The sequence below is a fragment of the Meles meles genome, chromosome 1, assembly GCF_922984935.1.
Source record: "Meles meles chromosome 1, mMelMel3.1 paternal haplotype, whole genome shotgun sequence".
Lineage (NCBI taxonomy): Eukaryota > Metazoa > Chordata > Mammalia > Carnivora > Mustelidae > Meles > Meles meles.
Genome location: NC_060066.1, coordinates 123,372,429 through 123,389,992, shown reverse-complemented (window position 1 = coordinate 123,389,992; position 17,564 = coordinate 123,372,429). Strand labels below are relative to the sequence as shown.

The following is a 17,564-nucleotide window of genomic DNA, read 5'->3' as shown; positions in this document are numbered from 1 at the left end:
AATAGATCTTAAGCTTGTTGACAAAAAAAAAAAAAAATCAGGTGATTGTGAGGTGATGTGTTCATTAATTTGATTGCAGTAATCATTTTATAAGGAATATGTACATTAAGTCATCAGATTGTACACTTTCAATATATGTAGTTTTATATGCTCATTATACCTGCAAAAATCTGGGAAAGATATTTGCAATGGTAAATACTAGGTTATGAGAATTTTACCACAATTAAATATAAATAATAAAAGTAATGCTTCCAGTTGGTAAAACAACCAACCAACCAGACACGCCCATTAGGCGGGGCCCTTCCTTGTTACCTCCTCCCTTCTCCAAGCCCTCCAGGCCCACAGCTTGCCCCGCCCATCCCACCCTGCTGGCCAATGGCCAGCCCTCGGCCAGGTAGGAAGTGCTGTCAACATCCCTTGGGGTTTGGGCCTCCTGAGACTTCTGAGACCTCACTTGGAAGTGCCACGTTGAAAACTAGCTCTAGAAAATGAAACCTGTGATAGTAGGAAGAAGAAGAACAACCAAAAGACTGGTGGAATAACGCGAAGGGTATAAGCGGGGAATCGGAGCCCAAATTCTAAGAGAACAAATGGAGAAGACAGACAGACCCAGAAGGTGTGTGTGGTAAGTCCAGGTGTGAGGAAGAGGGTTTGCAGCGGCCCAAGAGATGGGATGCCAAGTGTCCCGCTCAGCAGGGGGAAGGCGTGGGGACCAGCATCCCACAGGGTCATGGGAAGAGGGAGGGAGGGGAGGGCCCGAAAGGAGACCCCACAGAGCCCGCCTAGTCCTGAATACCTTGGCGGCCCCTGGAGGCATGAACCCTGGGAGCTCGGCCTTTGCCCCAGATTCCAGAGGAATGCAGTGGGGGCAGCATACAGTTCAGTAGGGTGGGGTGGTGGGTTCTTGGCAGCGAGTGATCCCTGAAGCAAATGTAGCGTTTCTTACTGCAGCCTGTCATCTTGCCTCCCACTCAAGATCCCGGTTCTATGATACCACATGGCTGTCGTTTCCCTGACATGATTTTTGAGCTCAGTGTCTGCTGAGCTGATGCACTTAGACAAGGAGGAAGAGTCCAGAGTGGCAGCTTGGGGCTAGAGATGGCAGAGAGGACCTGCCTCTGGTTGGGTCATCAGAGAGCACACTCCTCTGTTAAGGGGAGGGTTGGAGCTTCCAGCCCAGCCGGGAATACCAGCTTGGAACTGATACTAGACCTTCTTAAGCTATACTGTGCAGCACATTCTCTCTTAGCTAGCTTCTATTCTAACATCCTCAGTGGCGATTTTGTTTTGATTCTTCCGTAATTTTTAAAAGATTTTCTTCATTTATTTGAGACAGAGAGCGAGACGGAGCCCCAGTGCAAGCCTGCAAGCGGTGGGAATAGGCCAAGGGCAAGGGAAAGGGAGAGAATCGGAAGAGGTCCTTTCACTGGGCCCTGTGGGGACCCTGAGATCATGACCTGAGCGAAACTAAAAGTAGGAGGCTTAACCAGCTCAGCCTGCAAGGTGCTGCATATTTTTAAACATTTTGTCAAGATTTTATGTTGAAGTGATCTCTGTACCCAATGTGTGGCTCCAACTCTCAACCCTGAAGTCAAGAGCACTCCTCTGTGTCAACCAGGGCTGGGAAAATCTGCCTGAACACCAAGGTTCGTGCTCATTACTAATGGCATCGGTAGAAAGGGTATTTTTATTATTTTATTTTATTTAAATGTATATCATATTCTTTATTTTATTTTATCTTAATTTTATTAATTTCATTTAATTTTCATTTTCATTTTTTCCTGTTTAAGGATTCAAACAAGTTCTGTGTTTCTGGAGCCTGGGCATCTCATAGATAGTATTACCTTTATTTCTGAGGCTGGGTTTTGAGAGCTGTTCATTCCTGGGATGCTGGTGTTCATTCCTGTCTGTTGAATTTCCAGGAACACATTTGTCATTGACCTCGCTAGCTTTTTTACTCCTTGCGGACAGAAAGAACACACCCTAAGGTCTCAGTAAGAGGACCTTTTCTAGGATTTGGACTTTGGGGAGGTGATGTCGGGGAGCCTGGAAAGAGGCGGGGTTTGATCTCTACTGAACACTATTAGCACTGGCAATTCTATGCTTGTAGTAAAGAAGTCATAGTCTTTCCCTATGAAGAGAGACGATGTTTGGGTTGTAGGTTGCACTGTGACCTTGTTTTTGTCTCTCCTGAACAATATTGTCAGATGGCCTTGTTTAGTCTCATTTGATCAAGGTCTCCAAGCAGCTTTGTCTGAGGTTGATATTCTGCAAGCATAATTATTTATTTCAAACATGAGAAAATACAGAAAATACAGGCTGGGATTGTCTGTTGCGGGTGTCAGAGGCTGGCCTTGTTCACTCTCCCTAGAAATCCCTAAAACAGAAGGAGAAAAGAGAGAGCTCAGATCTTAGAGCTGTAGCTGTAGCTGCAAACCTGACTGGGAAAGTGTGATTTGACTAAGCGTCTTGAGTGTCCTGCGTCTCAGTTTCTCAAATTCACAATGACTCAAAAGGCCTTGTTCCTGAATGGGTTGTCCCAGGTGTGAAATCGATAGTTGAGGAATATTGATCAGAGCCAGAGGCCCCGATGGTGGTACACAGCGCTTTCGTGGTTTCCCACCCCTCCTGGGCTATCAGGTCAAGAAGAGCAGGTACAGAGCAGGTGCTCTCCTGTCCAGCCTGGGTCCTAGAGTCACCTATGGCTTCATTATATTTACATGGTGGTTTCAGTCCCCCAGTGGGGGCAGATCGGAATGACAGGTCCAGGACAAATTTGGTTAGGGCCCAACCTGCCCCTACTGACCAGTAGGTTGAGTTCCTTAGATGATTGGAGACAACCTCAGTTGAGACCACCTTAGCTATGACCCATAATCTGTGAGACAGGAAAAGAAAAGACACTCCTAACCCAGATACATTTGCCATCCCGAGGCCTTCCTGCTCTCCCATCCCGGGGTGTACTTACAGTAGTTCACCCGGGATTGTAAACCGACTGAGTATAACCTGTAGGAGTGTAGAATTGTGGCAAAAGCATACTCCAGGGAAAAGTCCTTCTGCCATTTTTGTTTTAAGAGTGGAATCTTGATTGACCCGTGTCCCCTGGTATTCAGAGGTGGGTTTCTGGAGGGTGTGTGAGGAGCCTGGACAGGGAAGTTTGCAGCCAAGGCCTGGGAGGGGGCTCTGCTGCTCTCAGCTGGTGGGGGAAATTCTCCTAATTTCTGTGGGCCTCAGTTTCCCCATGTGTAAGGTACAGTTGCTATTCCAAGTCCCCAGAGTCCCTTCCCGCTCAGTGTCTGCGAGTGCACGAGGGACTGAGGTGCCTTTTGTGGAGCCCCGGGGACTGTAGCCGAGACCTGACTTGGTCCCTTCTCTGTGCGTCTCCCACCGGAGCCAGAGCTGAGTCCACACCGCAAACAGAGAACGGAGAGAGGAGCTGGAAGACAGGATATCAGCAAGTTTGGAAGATGAGAATCACACAAAGAAGAGCAAGGCCATGGTGGAGCAGGTGGTTGCCCGAGGAGGGAAGAATAAGCACAAGTGGAGCCCAGAAACCTGAAGGGAAACCGAGGAATGCCTAGGGCAGCATCGAACGCTGCTGGGAGCAGCGTGAGCTGAGCAGGGAGGACTCAGAGAGTTACGTAGTCCACAGTGAGCCTGTGCCCCTGTGCCCCTGCCACGGAGCCCCAGCAGACGGATCGGGATTTGTTTGTACTGCTGGAGAACTGTACCAGATCCCAGAGGAGGAGGAGGTGCCCATGAGGCTGTGCCGCAGACCCCGAGCTTCAACCTTGGAGCTGCCCTTATGGTGGATGTCTTCCAAGTAAGTGTGGGCTGAGGGGGATTAGTGAGGTTTGAATTAGAGTTGCAGAGGTCCACCCTTACTGCAGACTATTGTTGTAAGGTCAGAAACGAGCACAGGAGGGGGCTCTTGCCTCTGAGACAGTGATACCAGTAATATTCTTTGGAATCTATGGTGGTAAAGGGCTTTATGCACAATATATTTTGTGTATATGTTCAGGGTCTCATTTTCCTTCGTCTGTGTTAAGAACGTGGAATCTGACATCAAGAAGATTTCACTGCGGAGGTGAAGCAGTGAGTGGGAGAATGCCAACAAAATCTTGTAGCCTGTGGGGATCTCAGTCCCTTGAGAGTCTGCCTTCCGCTCATGTCCTAACCCCAGGTCCCCGGGATCAAGTCCCATGGTGAGGGGGAGGGGCAGGGGGCTCCCTGCTCAGCAAAAGGGCTTGGGGGCTAGGCCAAGTACCTCAAATCCTAATGACAGGGTGAGCCTTTGAGAAGAATCCAAGGGGACCGTCCCTTCTTCATCAGAGCTCACCGGGAGGGCATGGACCGGGACATCGAGAGTGTGGTGCGGCTCCTCTTTAAGGAAGGGGATTTGTTGCCTCCTGAGAGAAAGCAGAGAGCATTCCTACAGGACATTCGGGCCAGGACTGCAGTGGAGGTTTGAGACTTTCGACCACTTCTATTGGATCAGGGAAGGAATGTCTCTGAGAGCTTCCTCAGTGCTTGGCTTGGTCCTTGGAGCCATGAACACAGAGGTCAATACAACATCATCGCAACTGTCACAGGGCTTTCAGTCTAGTAAGCAGAAGTGATGAGAAGTGGGGGGCGTGGTGAGTTCCTGGGAGGTAGTGGCCAGTGCTGCCTGGGGAATGACATCAGTGATTGTCCCGGTCTCTCACCGTGTTTTTGCCCTTTCTTGGCCCAGGGACCCGAGAATCCTATCTTGGAACCCAGGGACTGCAACCAGATTTCCACTCCTCAGGACACTGCCTGCCAACACCTGGGTTCCATGGTGGCCCAAAGTAGCTGATACTTCCCAGGTCTCCGGAGGAAACTGCTGGTATCGGTGGCTCCCGTCTCTGTCTTGGCCAGCTGGAGAAATCGAGGCAAGTTCACAAAGTCTAATAGGGGCATCCTTGCCCTAATGATCAGCGATGTTGTGCCTTTGTCTCTGAGAACTTCGATGCTTTCCAGACTTCAGTATTCTCTCTTCATATAAAAATAATGTAAAGAGGGGTGCCCGGGTGGCTCAGTCGTTGAGCCTCTTTCTTCAGTTCAGGTCTTGATCCCAGGGTCCTGGGATGGAGCCCCACCTCGGGCTCCCTGCTCAGCGGGGAGCCTGCTTCCTCCTCACCCATTGCCTCTGCTTGTGTTCCCTCTGTCACTGTATCTCTCTCTGACAAATAATGTAATTGAAGTCTTCAAAAAATGTGAATAGTGGCCAGATTGTAGATCAAGTAACTAAAGTGAAAAGGGGTGAAGGCAACTTCCAAGCTGCACTGAGAATGTGCAGAAGCTCTTACAACCGAAGATGAATACCACAAATCGCTTTTACTTTGTGTAACTTCTTTCTATAGTCATTGGGGAATAGGCCATGTAGGTCTGCCACTCCATCCTGTTAACATCCCTTAGATACTTCGAGGTCATTTGCATTTCCATGGACGCCTTTGGATCAGCTGACAGACTTAATTCATTAGTATAATAGACTCTAGATCCCGCTGTCTCATTTCAAATGGCAAGATTTTATCCTTTTCTATGGCTGAATAATACTCCTTGGTATAAATATACCACAGTGTCTTCACCAGTCATCTGTGGATAGACATCTGGGCTCCTTCCAGAATTTTGTTTTGCATGTATTCCTGCTTCTAGTGCTTATGTATTTCTGAGAGTAAATATCCAGGAGTAGGACTGTTGGATCATAGGGGAGTTGTGTTTCTACGTTTTTGAGGAACCATCATACCGTCGTCCACAATGGTTCTACCGGTTTGTGTTCCCAGCACTATGGCAAGAGGGTTCCCTTTTCTCCACAGGCTTGCCCACACTTGTTGTTTCTTATCTTTTGGATTTTAGCCATTCTGACGGGTATGAGTGGCTATCTCGTTCATTTTCTTTGTTGCTTGTTTTGTTTTGTTTTGTTGCTTGTGTTTTCTGTTGTTGTTTTTTAAGATTTTACCTGCTTATTTGAATTAGAGAGCATGAATGGGGAGGAGCCAGAAAAGGGGAAGCAAGCTCCCCACTGAGCAGGGAGTCTGATGAGGGACTCGATGCCAGGGAGACGTGGTCCCTATGACATAATCAGAACAGCAAGGAAAGCAACTTACACATAGAGGGTTCATTTAGGAGTCATGGATGTTAAATTCTTGAGGAACCTCCGTACTGGTTTCCAGAGTGGCTGCACCAGTTTGCATGGCCCCCGGGAGTGTCAGAGGGTTCCCCTTTCGCTGTACTCTTGCCACAATCTGTTGTTTCCTGAGTTGTTAACTGTTGGCATTCTGACTGATGGGAGGAGGTATCTCGCTGTGGTTTTGATTTGTCTTTCCCTGATATGGCACTCTATTTTCAACACTCCGTAAAACTGGTTGTGCAAGTATTTTGTATTCAGCGAGGATGTCCTCGTATGCAGGCAGTAGAAAAAGAGTATTGAATATGGAACATTCCTGGAGTCCTCATTGCATCACTAGGAGTCCTTTGAAGGTGAACGTCCCCCAATGAGAGATGGCAGAGGAAACGCTGACTTTCCAACAGCTGGTCACTGTTGAATAGACTTAATGGCAATTGTACGACAAAACTCTGGGAGTGGAGTAGGTGGGAAAAATAGGATGTAAACAACATCTGTTTCGCTGGGTGCAAACAATAGTATACCAAGAGCCAGGCTGCTACAGAACGAAAGAGAAAATACAATAATGTCAAAAGTTTGAGGTTGAGAGATCCCTTCCCACTTAGTAACTGAAGGGAGAAAGTTTGGCAAGCTAATAGGGAACCAAACATGTCCACAGACTTTCAGGGCAATGCTCAGCCCTACGTATATGACCTTCCTAAAGAGCAGACTGGCACATAAGCACACCGGTGCGCGTGCAGAAAAGAAAACAAGTACTTCAGAGAGACAAACACAGAAGCATTTCCTCCCCGTAGGGTAAGTGGAGCCTAAAGGTGATGGAGACTCGGTCTAACTCTGACGATGAGAACCAAGAACATTCCCATGACCGTATGTCCAGATCCTCCAAATCACCATGATAGTAAGAGATTAGGTATCCAATGTCAATCATTCACAAGTTCATAGTGATTATCCGAACCCAAAACTTTAATGATATAGAAGGGGGACAGAATGTTCTTTTCCACAGTGCAGTGCCAGCAAATACACATTGTATAGATATCCAAAGGTTAGATTTCTTCCAATGTACAAACACAGATAGGGTTATGAGGTACCACAGGGATCCTTAAAAGATTGCAACATTGTAGAGAAAGATGTTAAGAGAAGAGGCTCGTCTCCCATCCTCAGAGTCCACCACATACCAGATTCCTAATTTTAGAAAGCAAAGTATGTGTCTTGCTGTGAACAGATCTATCTGATAGGCGCTCCCTAGCAAAGTAAGCAAAGCTGCTCTCACAAGAATGGTGACGGGCAAACTGGACCCTCTTGGTCTCCGGGTAGGCTGAGCTGGGACACACGCAGCATTAACCGTGGAGCGTCCTGGCCAAAGGCACAGGCTGAATTTAATCAGGAGGAACTGATCAGACAACTTCAGAATGTAGGCCATTAAGCTAGACACCTGGCCTGTCCCCTACAAACAAAGAAATGTCACCAGCACCAGAGACAGCCACCTATGGTGAGGAGATATTTTGGGTTCCAAAGGAATAAGAAAATACAGCAACACATTCTTTTAGTCCTTTGGAACCCAACCTATCTCTCCTCCATGTTGTTGTCTCTGATTTGTGGTGACACGGATTGGTGAAGAAAGACAGACCCGCCATCTGGTTCAATGGTCTGCATCCTGAAGCTGTCTGATAACTCCCTCATGCTCAGATTCAGGCTGAACCTCTCCGGCAAGAACACGGCGTAGTTAATGCTTTCTGCTTCTAGCGCAGCCCAGTTGGTGGCCCAGAATGTCCAGTTTGACATGTGGCCTCTTCCCGTGGTGCTGCTGACTCCGGTTCTCTGCAGGATGGAATGGAGATCAGCAAGACTGAAGGTCTCTGGAAACAGGGTATGATCTAGGCAGGCATTGGTCTCCTGAGGGGTTTATCACAACGGGAGCTGAAGGGCTAGAATCTCTCCCCTCCAGTGGGTCTTTCCCAGTAAAAATCATGGAGAACGGCTTGTGATTGTGATGTGGATTGTCAGCAAAAGGTCCCTCCTGTGGTCTGTTTGGGCTTTAACTCGATGTGCTGCTTTAGATTTCCTTTCATCAAGTGGAAAATGAAGGGGTTTTAGGATGAGGTTTCCGGATGGGGTTTTCATTCACACGAGGCATCTCTTTTCTTGGTTTCTGAAGTATTTGGCATCTGAGAGAGGGAAAGAGAGAGAAATTCAATGTGAGTCTTGGGCAGATGCTGGTGGCTGAGCCTGGAGGGGTGGCGGCCTGGGCACAGAGGCCAGGAGCAAGCTGAAGGCCTCTCCAGAAGAGCAGCCGCAGGGGGAGCCGCACCCAGGCAGAGGGGGAGTTGAGAGCCCCAAGTCAGAAGTAATAATTTCACTAAACTGATAGCCTGTGTTGGAGGATCCAGGGACCCCTGGGCTCCCCCAGCAGGGGCTAATGATGTCCCAGCTTAAAGCTGCTGTGAGCTTCTGCCAGATCCCAACATCCTCCTCCTCTGCAGCCACTTCACCCTTGAGCCCCTCCATCAGAAGCCAAGTGATGGCTTTCTGACGCATCCCGGGGAGGTGGGCACGTAGCACGCACCCCGCGCATTCCGAGACAGACCGCTGCAGGAAGCAGGGGACCCGTGGCAGCCAAACACATGCCCTTTTCACCCTTGTCCCAGTCTTCTGAAAAGGAGGCCAGCCTTTGGGATGAGTCCTAGACTGCGAGAGCCAACAGGGGCCTCTGCGTATCTCTAACTTCTTTTCTGCCCTGTGCAGAGGAGCAGCTGTGACCCCAGGGGCCAAGGACCCCTGAAAGATAAGTGGCCTGTGACTGAGAACCCTGGGCCGAAAACCAGGCTCAGGCCCTGTGCAAACCTTTGTGGGGAGGGAGAGGATAGCACCTGATCGGTAGGTGGGGGCAGGCAGTAGATACTGTTGGTCACTTTTCGCCTCACAGGAACAAGCCCAAAGGTGCTGAGGGAAGAACCCAAGACGGAGAAAGCCCAAGGGGAATTCACAAAAGGACAGCCTGGGTATTCTCAGGGACATGTCATTTTCCCTCAAGGACAACAATGTTCTCTGAGTGTCATCTCACACAGGATAGACCTTGGGGCATTTGTAGGGATAGTTGAGTAAGTATAAGCTTCACCAAACTGTAAAGCGCACATGGAAAAGGATTAACGTTTGCTTTCTTGATTCTCATCCCTTTTTTCCCCAACTTTCCATAAGCATAGAGCCTCTCCGTTCTTCCAATTGTGTTCCGAAGGGCCTGCAAATGGATCTGTCGGAGAAGGAGACCTGAGATTGTTTCCTGAGATGTTGTAGAATGACACCATAGGATTATTTTCTTTCAATTTGTAGTGAACCTGTCAGGTGGCTGGGAAGTCCTCGTAGTAACTTGGTGAAGTGTGGTTTTTATCACCATAGGAAGCAAGAAACCTGAAATTCCTAGACCTCGATCAGGGAAGGGATCATGTATTGGAGACTGGGTTTCTATGCAATATTCCTTTCTCACTGTATCGGTATTATAGGGGCTGAGGAGAAGCCTGACTCCAGCCGGTCCCGGGTGGCCCTCCCACCTGAGACGCGGGTTCTCATTCCATTTTGTCATGGTGGCTCTTTCTTGTCAGTTTCAATACTTCTTATTCACATGGAGAAGTTGAGGGTTGTGTGTCCCCCTAGCTCAGATTGCCTGAATGTCCCAAGAGGAGAATGCTTGTGCAAGTGACTCATTCAGACAAAACGTTCCCGGGAGAACGAGGCTTGGAATTGGAGAAGTGGGGAAGGAAGGCAAGGAAGCCAAGAAAGAGTGTGATTTCTGGCTGAGCTCTATGTGTTGGATGGGTGTCATAATGCTGCTCTGCTGAGGAGGGCCATGGGGCCGGCTTCCCCATGGGTGTGGAGAGAGGGGAGAGGGAATCGCAGGACAGCCCAGCAGGAACACAGCAGAGTTGAGCTGCATCCCGGTGATGGAGACCGAGGGCCGGCGGGCGGCAGCCCCCACGCGAAACAGGGCTGGCACCAGCTGTGGGAATGGCCAACGGAGGAAGAGCAAGAGAACAGACAGTGTGTGCGTTTTGTCGGGGATGAGGGGGCAGCTATAATCAGAAGGAGAGCAATAGGAATCCAAGGGCCCCCAAGGGCCAAAGACATGATTACCTCTGGGCCCTAAGCTTGAAGGCCAGGGAATCTGCATGCCAGTCTCCACTGGCCGAACTGCAGTGTTCTCTTGGGAATCTTCTGTTTCATGACACCGAGGGCTTTTATGTGACCATAGATTTGGCAGCCACGCTGCCTGTCCCACGAGTCCTCACCAGCATCACGCTCCAGCTTGGGAGGGTTCTTCATGCACGTGGATGCATCCAAAGCCATTTCTGCAAGGAAAAGCACATCAACAGGATCCGCTGTGATTCATGGTCTTTCTGAGCCTCCACCTCCAATGATGTCAACGAAGGACAGGGGACAGAACAAGAAAGGCCATCTGACAGATCACAGGTGCGTGGACACAATTTGGTTATTTCCAGTTTGGGCTATCACTCGCATACTCAAGTAAGGCTCACTGTGCCAGGAGCCCAACAGGTTCACAATGGACAACAGTGAAATCAGGAGAAACAATTGGTGAAAAGAAACAGTGCTGGGAAAGAGAAGACAGAGACAAGGAAATCGTGCTGGAAAGAGGCTGTACTCTTGTAGAGAAGAGACTGTAGAACTCAAAAAGTCTAGGATGAAGGGAAACCTTTAGGGGCCAACCAGGGAAGACCAAGCTGGGGAATGTATACAACATGCATCAACATGACCAACATTCCATACATGTGCACTACGTATAATATACCCACCGAATAGACACCATGTGTGTGACCTAAGATAGAAATGTCTGTGTCTGTATGTACAGATGTATCCAAGGGAGGCAGTGATTCATTAGGGATTTGTGGACAGGGACCGTAGCATTCTAACCCCGCCTCTGCTCAACTGCAGTGAGAAAAAGAAAACACACGGAATCCAAAAGAAGGAGCAAAGCAGTAGTGAGAAACAGTGACCATGGAAGTATTCCATGGGGGAGCCGGTGGGAACAAATCAGAGTAAAAGCCTCTGCCACAGCGTGAAAGTGTGTATTCACCCCCAGCTGATAGGGTGAAACCTAATGCCCCAGGGTGATGGTATTGATGGGGTGAGCCTTTGGGAGGCAGATCCTCCCCTAGAAGGGATTCGCACCCTATAAAAGAGACCTCACAGGGTTCCGTCGCCTCTGTAGGCGACGGATCTATGAGGACAGAGACAGAAGGGAGCCACCTCTGAGCCAGGAAGGCAGAGTCACCAGGCCCCGAAAGTGTCCCTGTTTGATTGCGGTTCTGGCGCGCCTCCGGAACAGTGAGATACCGATTTCTGTTGTTAAGAAGTCGGCCTGTCTGAGGCATTTTTCTTATACTAACCAGAGCGGACCCAGGAGCTGGCATGGAGCTTTGTTTCTTGCTCAGGCCTCCTGAGCAGTGGGAGGTGTGTCACAGAGAGAGGGAGGGGGCCAGCGGGGTGAGTCGGGGCCAGGACGATGGGCGCCAAGGAGAAGTGACAGGCTGCAGGGAGAAGACAGTAAGGATGGCGAGTTCTAAGGCCCTGGTCCGGGCTGGGCTTCCCCGAGCACTCACTGAGCTTTCTCCAGGGCCCTCCCGGTGCCACAGTACTGCTACTGAAGTGGCCTCCCCATGGGAACTGCATCTCCTCAATTCTCAGGGAGTTCAGCTCCTGACAGAGGAGCCCCAAGGCACCCCAGGCTCCAGGAAGGGACTCTGAGTGCTGGAGTTGGTAAGGAAGACAGGGTGCAGAGGAGGGTGGAAAAGCTCAGTCTTCAGGTCATCTGAGCAGAGGTGGATCCTGATGAGCAGGAGGCTGGGCATGAGGCCCCGGAGATGAAGGGAGAAGATGGACTAGACGGGAGGACCAGAGGAGAGAGTGACGTGTACACTTCATGGAACAAAGTGGACCCTTATCACCTTAGAAAAGGAAAAACCAAAAATCAGCAAGAGGCGGTGTTGCGAGGCCAGTATTACTACAGTGTCTGTGAGCGCCAAACAGAGAAGACTGGCTTGACGATGCTGAAGGAGAGAAAACTGGGCGTGTGAGCCTTTCTGAGAAAGGCAGGCAGGATGGGATCCGGCGATAGTAGATCTGCCTAAAACTATTCCTCCCCACGTGAAACAATGCCCTGAAACCATTTCCAAGAGTTGAAACACCACAGGCATCTGAGGATTCGACGTGACAAATTCATGCATATTGTCAAGCAACTTTGTTGAATCAGGGCCCCTATAAATTGTATTTCACGTTCCCAACATGAATGAGACGGAGACCCCATTTTTTGTGGTTTTCCGTAAGCAGACTGAAGGGAAAATCCATGAGAAGAGGGAGAGTTGGCCAGTTACACAGCCAGGAAGTTGCAAGGCCAGCACCTGGTTCAGAGCTGATACTGAACACCAGGCTCTTGCTCACCTTGCTGTACTGCAGCATCGTGGGGGTTGAACCTCTGCCCATTGCTCCCTGTAGCCACAAGTCTGTGATGACCAACACGGGGACTAGAGCTTCCTAGTCCCCTTCCCTCTCACCTCGGAGGAGCGGCCGTTGGTCCCCAGAACCCATCTTGGCGCCCAGGCTCCCGACGGCGGAGGAGAGGCTGAGCCTGGCTCTGTTGTCACCACGGTCCAAATGCTGGTCCAGCTGCCGTTGCAGGGAATCAGCCACCGGGGTGCTTGGCTGTGTCTGTGCTCCGGAACTTGGCACCCGTGCTCTTGGGAAAGTCAAGTTTCCACTCGACGGCCCTTGGTGACAGGGAGACTGCATCGGAACTAAAGCGAGAAGACATTTCAATGGGATCCAATCCCAGGACTCCTTAGCTGAGTGCTCTCCGAACACCCATGTCTGATGCCCCCGCCTGTCTGGGAGACCACCGTGCGAGCAGGTACGAAGGCAGACATCATGGGTATGAAGGAGATGTCCCCATTCCCTCTGAGCCTGGGGATGCTGGGTTGGCAGGTGACCAGGCTGCAAAGTCCCTGAGGTGAAAATCACCCCCCGACTCCGCAGGACCTTCGGATGGGCCCAGTAGCTCACGCCTATCATTCTGTTAATAGTAACCTTGGTCTTACAGCCTAGAGAGCAGGTTCTGGAGAGTGCTCGGGACTTGGGGAGAAGGAGTTGTCCGTGTGTAGCGGAAACAAAAAGAACGGGGGAAGAAGTTCAGCCTCGAGGCTTCAGGTACCCCTAGAAGAGCGAGTTGCAGAAAGGTAGCATGGGCCAACTTACAGCTGCTTTTCCCACCTCTGAACCTTTTGAAGCTTCTCATCTGCAATCTGTCTGCCCTTCCACCCACCCACTCATCTGGATCTGTTGCCCCTGGGAGAATGCCAAATAACTGTGTGTTTCATTTGTGCCTCCCGAATTGCTGTAATGCTGAGGATGCCTGGTTTCTTTGGCCCTCGGGGAGGAAGGGGAAACACAGGAGAAGGTAGTTCTAGGGTGGAAAGGCTGTTCCTGACCAAATAAGGTTGAGGGACAAAACATTTCTTAGGCAGTTTCACTCTACAAGATTGTTACAGTAAGGAACGTCATGGACTCCTTGGTGGCGCTAGCACGTTTTTGTTCAGCAAAGAAAGTCTCCTAACAAGGCCGCTATTTCTCCCAGAAGGGAAGTCCCAAAAACAGCCTGAGTGGGAAGAACGGGAATTGGGTTTTTGCCTGTGCACCTGTGTGAGCATGGCCGGAAGAGGGTCATACTCAGCAGGCTCCACGTTTCTGAAGATCCTGGAGACGGAAACAAGTCTGCTTTGCGCCCGAATGATGCCAATAGCCATGTAAGGTGCACAGGCTGCTGATCACTTAGAGGACATTATGGCACTGAGAGTGGACACGTGACTGAAACCATATCCACTCCAGGAAAAAAATCACTGATGCTGCACAGAGGGTGAGAAGCCTACCACCCGTGGAGGAGGCAAACCGGGACTAGAGCCTTGGCTTCACTGAATCCATGGGGCAGGGTACAGACAGGACCGGGTGCTCAGGATCGCCTATCTGAATGCTCCAGAGGACGGTCGGCACCCCGGGAGGAAAAAGTTTGAGCTCCGCAGAAAGAAAACAGATGCTGCCCATAGGGAGCAGACGCACAGCAGTGTGGAGACCAGACAGCTTGCAGGAAGATACACAAGACATACAAGTGGCCATCGAATTTCAAGGGTCAAAAAAGGCTCCTCTTGAGAAGAAAGAGGCCTGTTACCCAGATGCCTCCAGGTGAGATAGCAGTGGGATGAGATAGCAGTGGCTGAGTTTTTGCCCCTTTCCCTCCATTTCTCTTCTCTGACCTTCCTTGGTACCAAGAGCCCGCTGCTTATGAGGGGGCAGGTGACACAGGATAGTCTGGGACAGAAGGAAAGGACACTTGTCCGACGCACATGATGCCTTTTCTTTTGAAGTAGGCTCCACATCCAGTGTGGATCAGAACGTGGGGCTTGAACTCACAACCCCAAGATGAGGACCTGAGTGCAGATCAAGTGCTGGAGGCTTAACACCCAGGTGTGCCAGTGTTTTGAAAATTCATTCCAAGGGCATGTACAAACCAGTATGAGTCTATAGGGCCTGTTGGCAGGGCTGCCTCTCTCAGTCTATTTATGTTGTTGGATCCAGAGAAGACAGACTTCCTGGGACCCTCCCTTCCCAGGAAGTTTGTGCCCCTCACAGTGGGAGTACTTACCATCTCCATCCAGACCCTCGAAGGTTTCCTCCTTGTCATGTGTGGATGAGGCACTTGTATGAGGCCTCCAGGTGTCTGGCAGGTCATGGTCAACTGAAGGCGTCAAATAACATTCGTCCAGTGAGTCCTGTGGGACGTCATTCTCTTCTACCACGGGCAGCTCCCTGCAGAGCCTCGTGTTACAGGGAGGACTGGAGATGCAACAAGAAGGCTGAGTCAACATGGAGTCCGAGTGGGTTTGGGCAGCGGGGAGGAGGGACTGGTCACAGAGAACAAACGGGGAGTCCCCCTCAACGGAGACGAACCATTGTGCCTCCAAATGGGGCAGAGTGTGGATGAAGCAGAGATAGATCCGGGAAGGAGAGAGGGAGCCAGAGCCAGAGGTGGTCAGAGCATGGCCAAAATGGGAGTTTAAAGGAAGAGAGTCTGAACCTCCCCAGTGCACCACCGTCCCAACAAACAGCACACTCAGAAAACAAGAAAAGCAGCGCCAACACTTTTGCCTACGTCTTGTTGAAATTTGCAGAAAGGAGCAAGACCACCTCAGGGTATGGCAGTATTGGAGATTCCTAGAATGCTTGTGTGTCCAGGGCCTACTTGGCTAAAGATGGAGACATGAATTTTTTTTTTTTTTTTGAACACTTGTCTTGCCATGAATTCCTACCAGCGTCATAATGCAAAAGCAGCAGAGACGGATGGCATCTTCGGCTGGGTTTGGTCAAAGGTGACCGTGAGAATGCAAGAAGTCCTGTGCGCTTAGTATAACTGCATCAGGGGCCTGCAGATTCCAGGTTGGGGAGGGACTGAGAAAGGGGCTTACAGTAGTGTCCGAGTAAAGCAGAAAGCATTGCTAATGGCCCGTTCTGTGCTTGTCAGAATGGGTGAAAGAGGTATATTTAGCAATTTCTAGATTTGCCTAGATCACCAGATGTCCCCATTGAATTAAAGCCCATGATTCTTCAGAGTTACCTGGGGTATATCGGGTCTTGGTCTTCTACCTCCCAAAGATCATTGTGATTTTCTACGACTAAAGAGAGACAGGGCCAGTCACATTACACGGAATGGCATCGGTACATTAGAATGAAATATCCGCTACAGCTAGCACTCGGGCATAATTTTCCTTAATGGGGCAGAGGATAGTGTGAGCGAAACCCTCCAGGAGGGTTCAGGGAGTGTCTTGGGAATGTGTCATGGTTTGCTTCCCTTAGCCACTGGGCAGGAGCTCCTCGATGTGGTGGGGCCACGTAGAAAGAGTCTGTGTAGAGAGTGAAGCGTGTGTTTTACCATAGATTCTGGGGAACAGCTTGTCTGAGTTTTCAAAAAGTACTGCAGCCTTCTCACCTTACCTTATCTCATGAGATATGCTAGGTATGATGGTTGAAAGGCATTTAGACACAGAGACCAGATGATGGATGGAATCTGCAAACCCTCAAATCAAGAGGAATCTTTTGTGGACAATCCTTTCGACTACACAGACGTGGGAGCCATGCATGGGGAGGGGGAATGGCCGGGCTCAGCTTTGCTCAGGGAGCCATTCAAGCAAGCTGATGGCAGAGGTGTGTGGATGTCCTGATACACCGATGAGGACTCACTGAATCAGAACAGTCAAATCAGGGAAAGGACAAAGCCAAAGATGCAGGTAAGGCTGACAGCATCTTTGAAAAGGGACAAAAAATCAAGGTCCATTGTATGGGTATAAAAATGAGAGCACTGGAGATGAGGAGAGACATTTAATGGACATCAGGAGCAAAGACACCTCCGGCTTTGCATCACAAATGAGTGTGGGTTGTGACATCCGCCTCGACTCCAATGTCCTAACGAATGTCAGAAGACATGCAGGGCCTCAGATGAGGAACAAAGTGCGGGTCTGTGCCTCACCTAATATCTGAGTTGTAGAGACTGCCCTAGAGCCTGACTGAGATCGCTATGTCTACCAAACCTCTACATATCAATGACACATCAAAGCGTAACCAGAGGTTGGGATGGCAAACATAGGGGGTCAGCTTGGGGGTCGAATTGGAGCTTTGTCAGCTTGACAATGGAGGACTCACTCGCTACTGCCAGAGCAGAAGAACTGTCCATATCGTCGAATGAGTTTCTCTCAGCCCTCTTAGAGGTTCCGTACAGGTCAGCCAGGTCAAGAAGGGCTGAATGAGTCAAATAGCTGAGATCCAGGGAGTCCCATGGGGCATCCTGATCTTCCACCTCTGGCAGACACGGGCTGGGCCTGGGTGGGTGGGGAGAACTGGTCACGAAAACAAGAAGAGGAGACACCCCAGCATCCTACCGCTGTTAATGGGAGGCCGACTAGTAGAGTCGTTAGAGGAGCACAGCCACTACTCCTGGCAGAAACGACCCTCCTGTTTCAGGGACAGAGCATGGCTGCTAGGGGGAAGTACAGAGAGCCAGAGAGCAGAAGGATCTCGGGGTAGAGGCTACAGATCTAAGCTTCTGAGCAACAAACTGCAGGATGGTGGAATGGAAGTCGTGGCTCAGAGTACGCATCGAGCGTTTGAAAGGTGGCTTTGAAACTTTTGCATGAATTCTGTGTCCATGCCCTTCAGGGACCAAGTGAACACGGACTTTTAAAAGGCATCCTCAGCCTGGAGCGATCGTGTGTCTTCAGTGCCTCATTCTCTGACTACCGTGACGTGACGCGACGTGAAATTCTTCCTAGGCATTCTTTTTCTACAGTGCATCCTCAAATGTGGTAACACCGAGGAG

General features: G+C 50.0%; 1 protein-coding gene across 1 annotated transcript in view; it reads right to left on the bottom strand.

The window, feature by feature from the left end:
• LOC123952905 (neuroblastoma breakpoint family member 12-like) overlaps nucleotides 1-17,564 on the bottom strand; it is a 166,088-nt gene that overhangs the window by 88,656 nt on the left and 59,868 nt on the right. The window contains exons 16-18 of the mRNA XM_046022588.1: nucleotides 12,703-12,814; nucleotides 10,423-10,482; nucleotides 3,713-3,831 (exon numbers count right to left, since the gene is read on the bottom strand). Of these exons, the coding sequence (XP_045878544.1) occupies nucleotides 3,713-3,831; nucleotides 10,423-10,482; nucleotides 12,703-12,814 (291 nt within the window). The remainder of the gene's footprint in view (nucleotides 1-3,712; nucleotides 3,832-10,422; nucleotides 10,483-12,702; nucleotides 12,815-17,564) is intronic.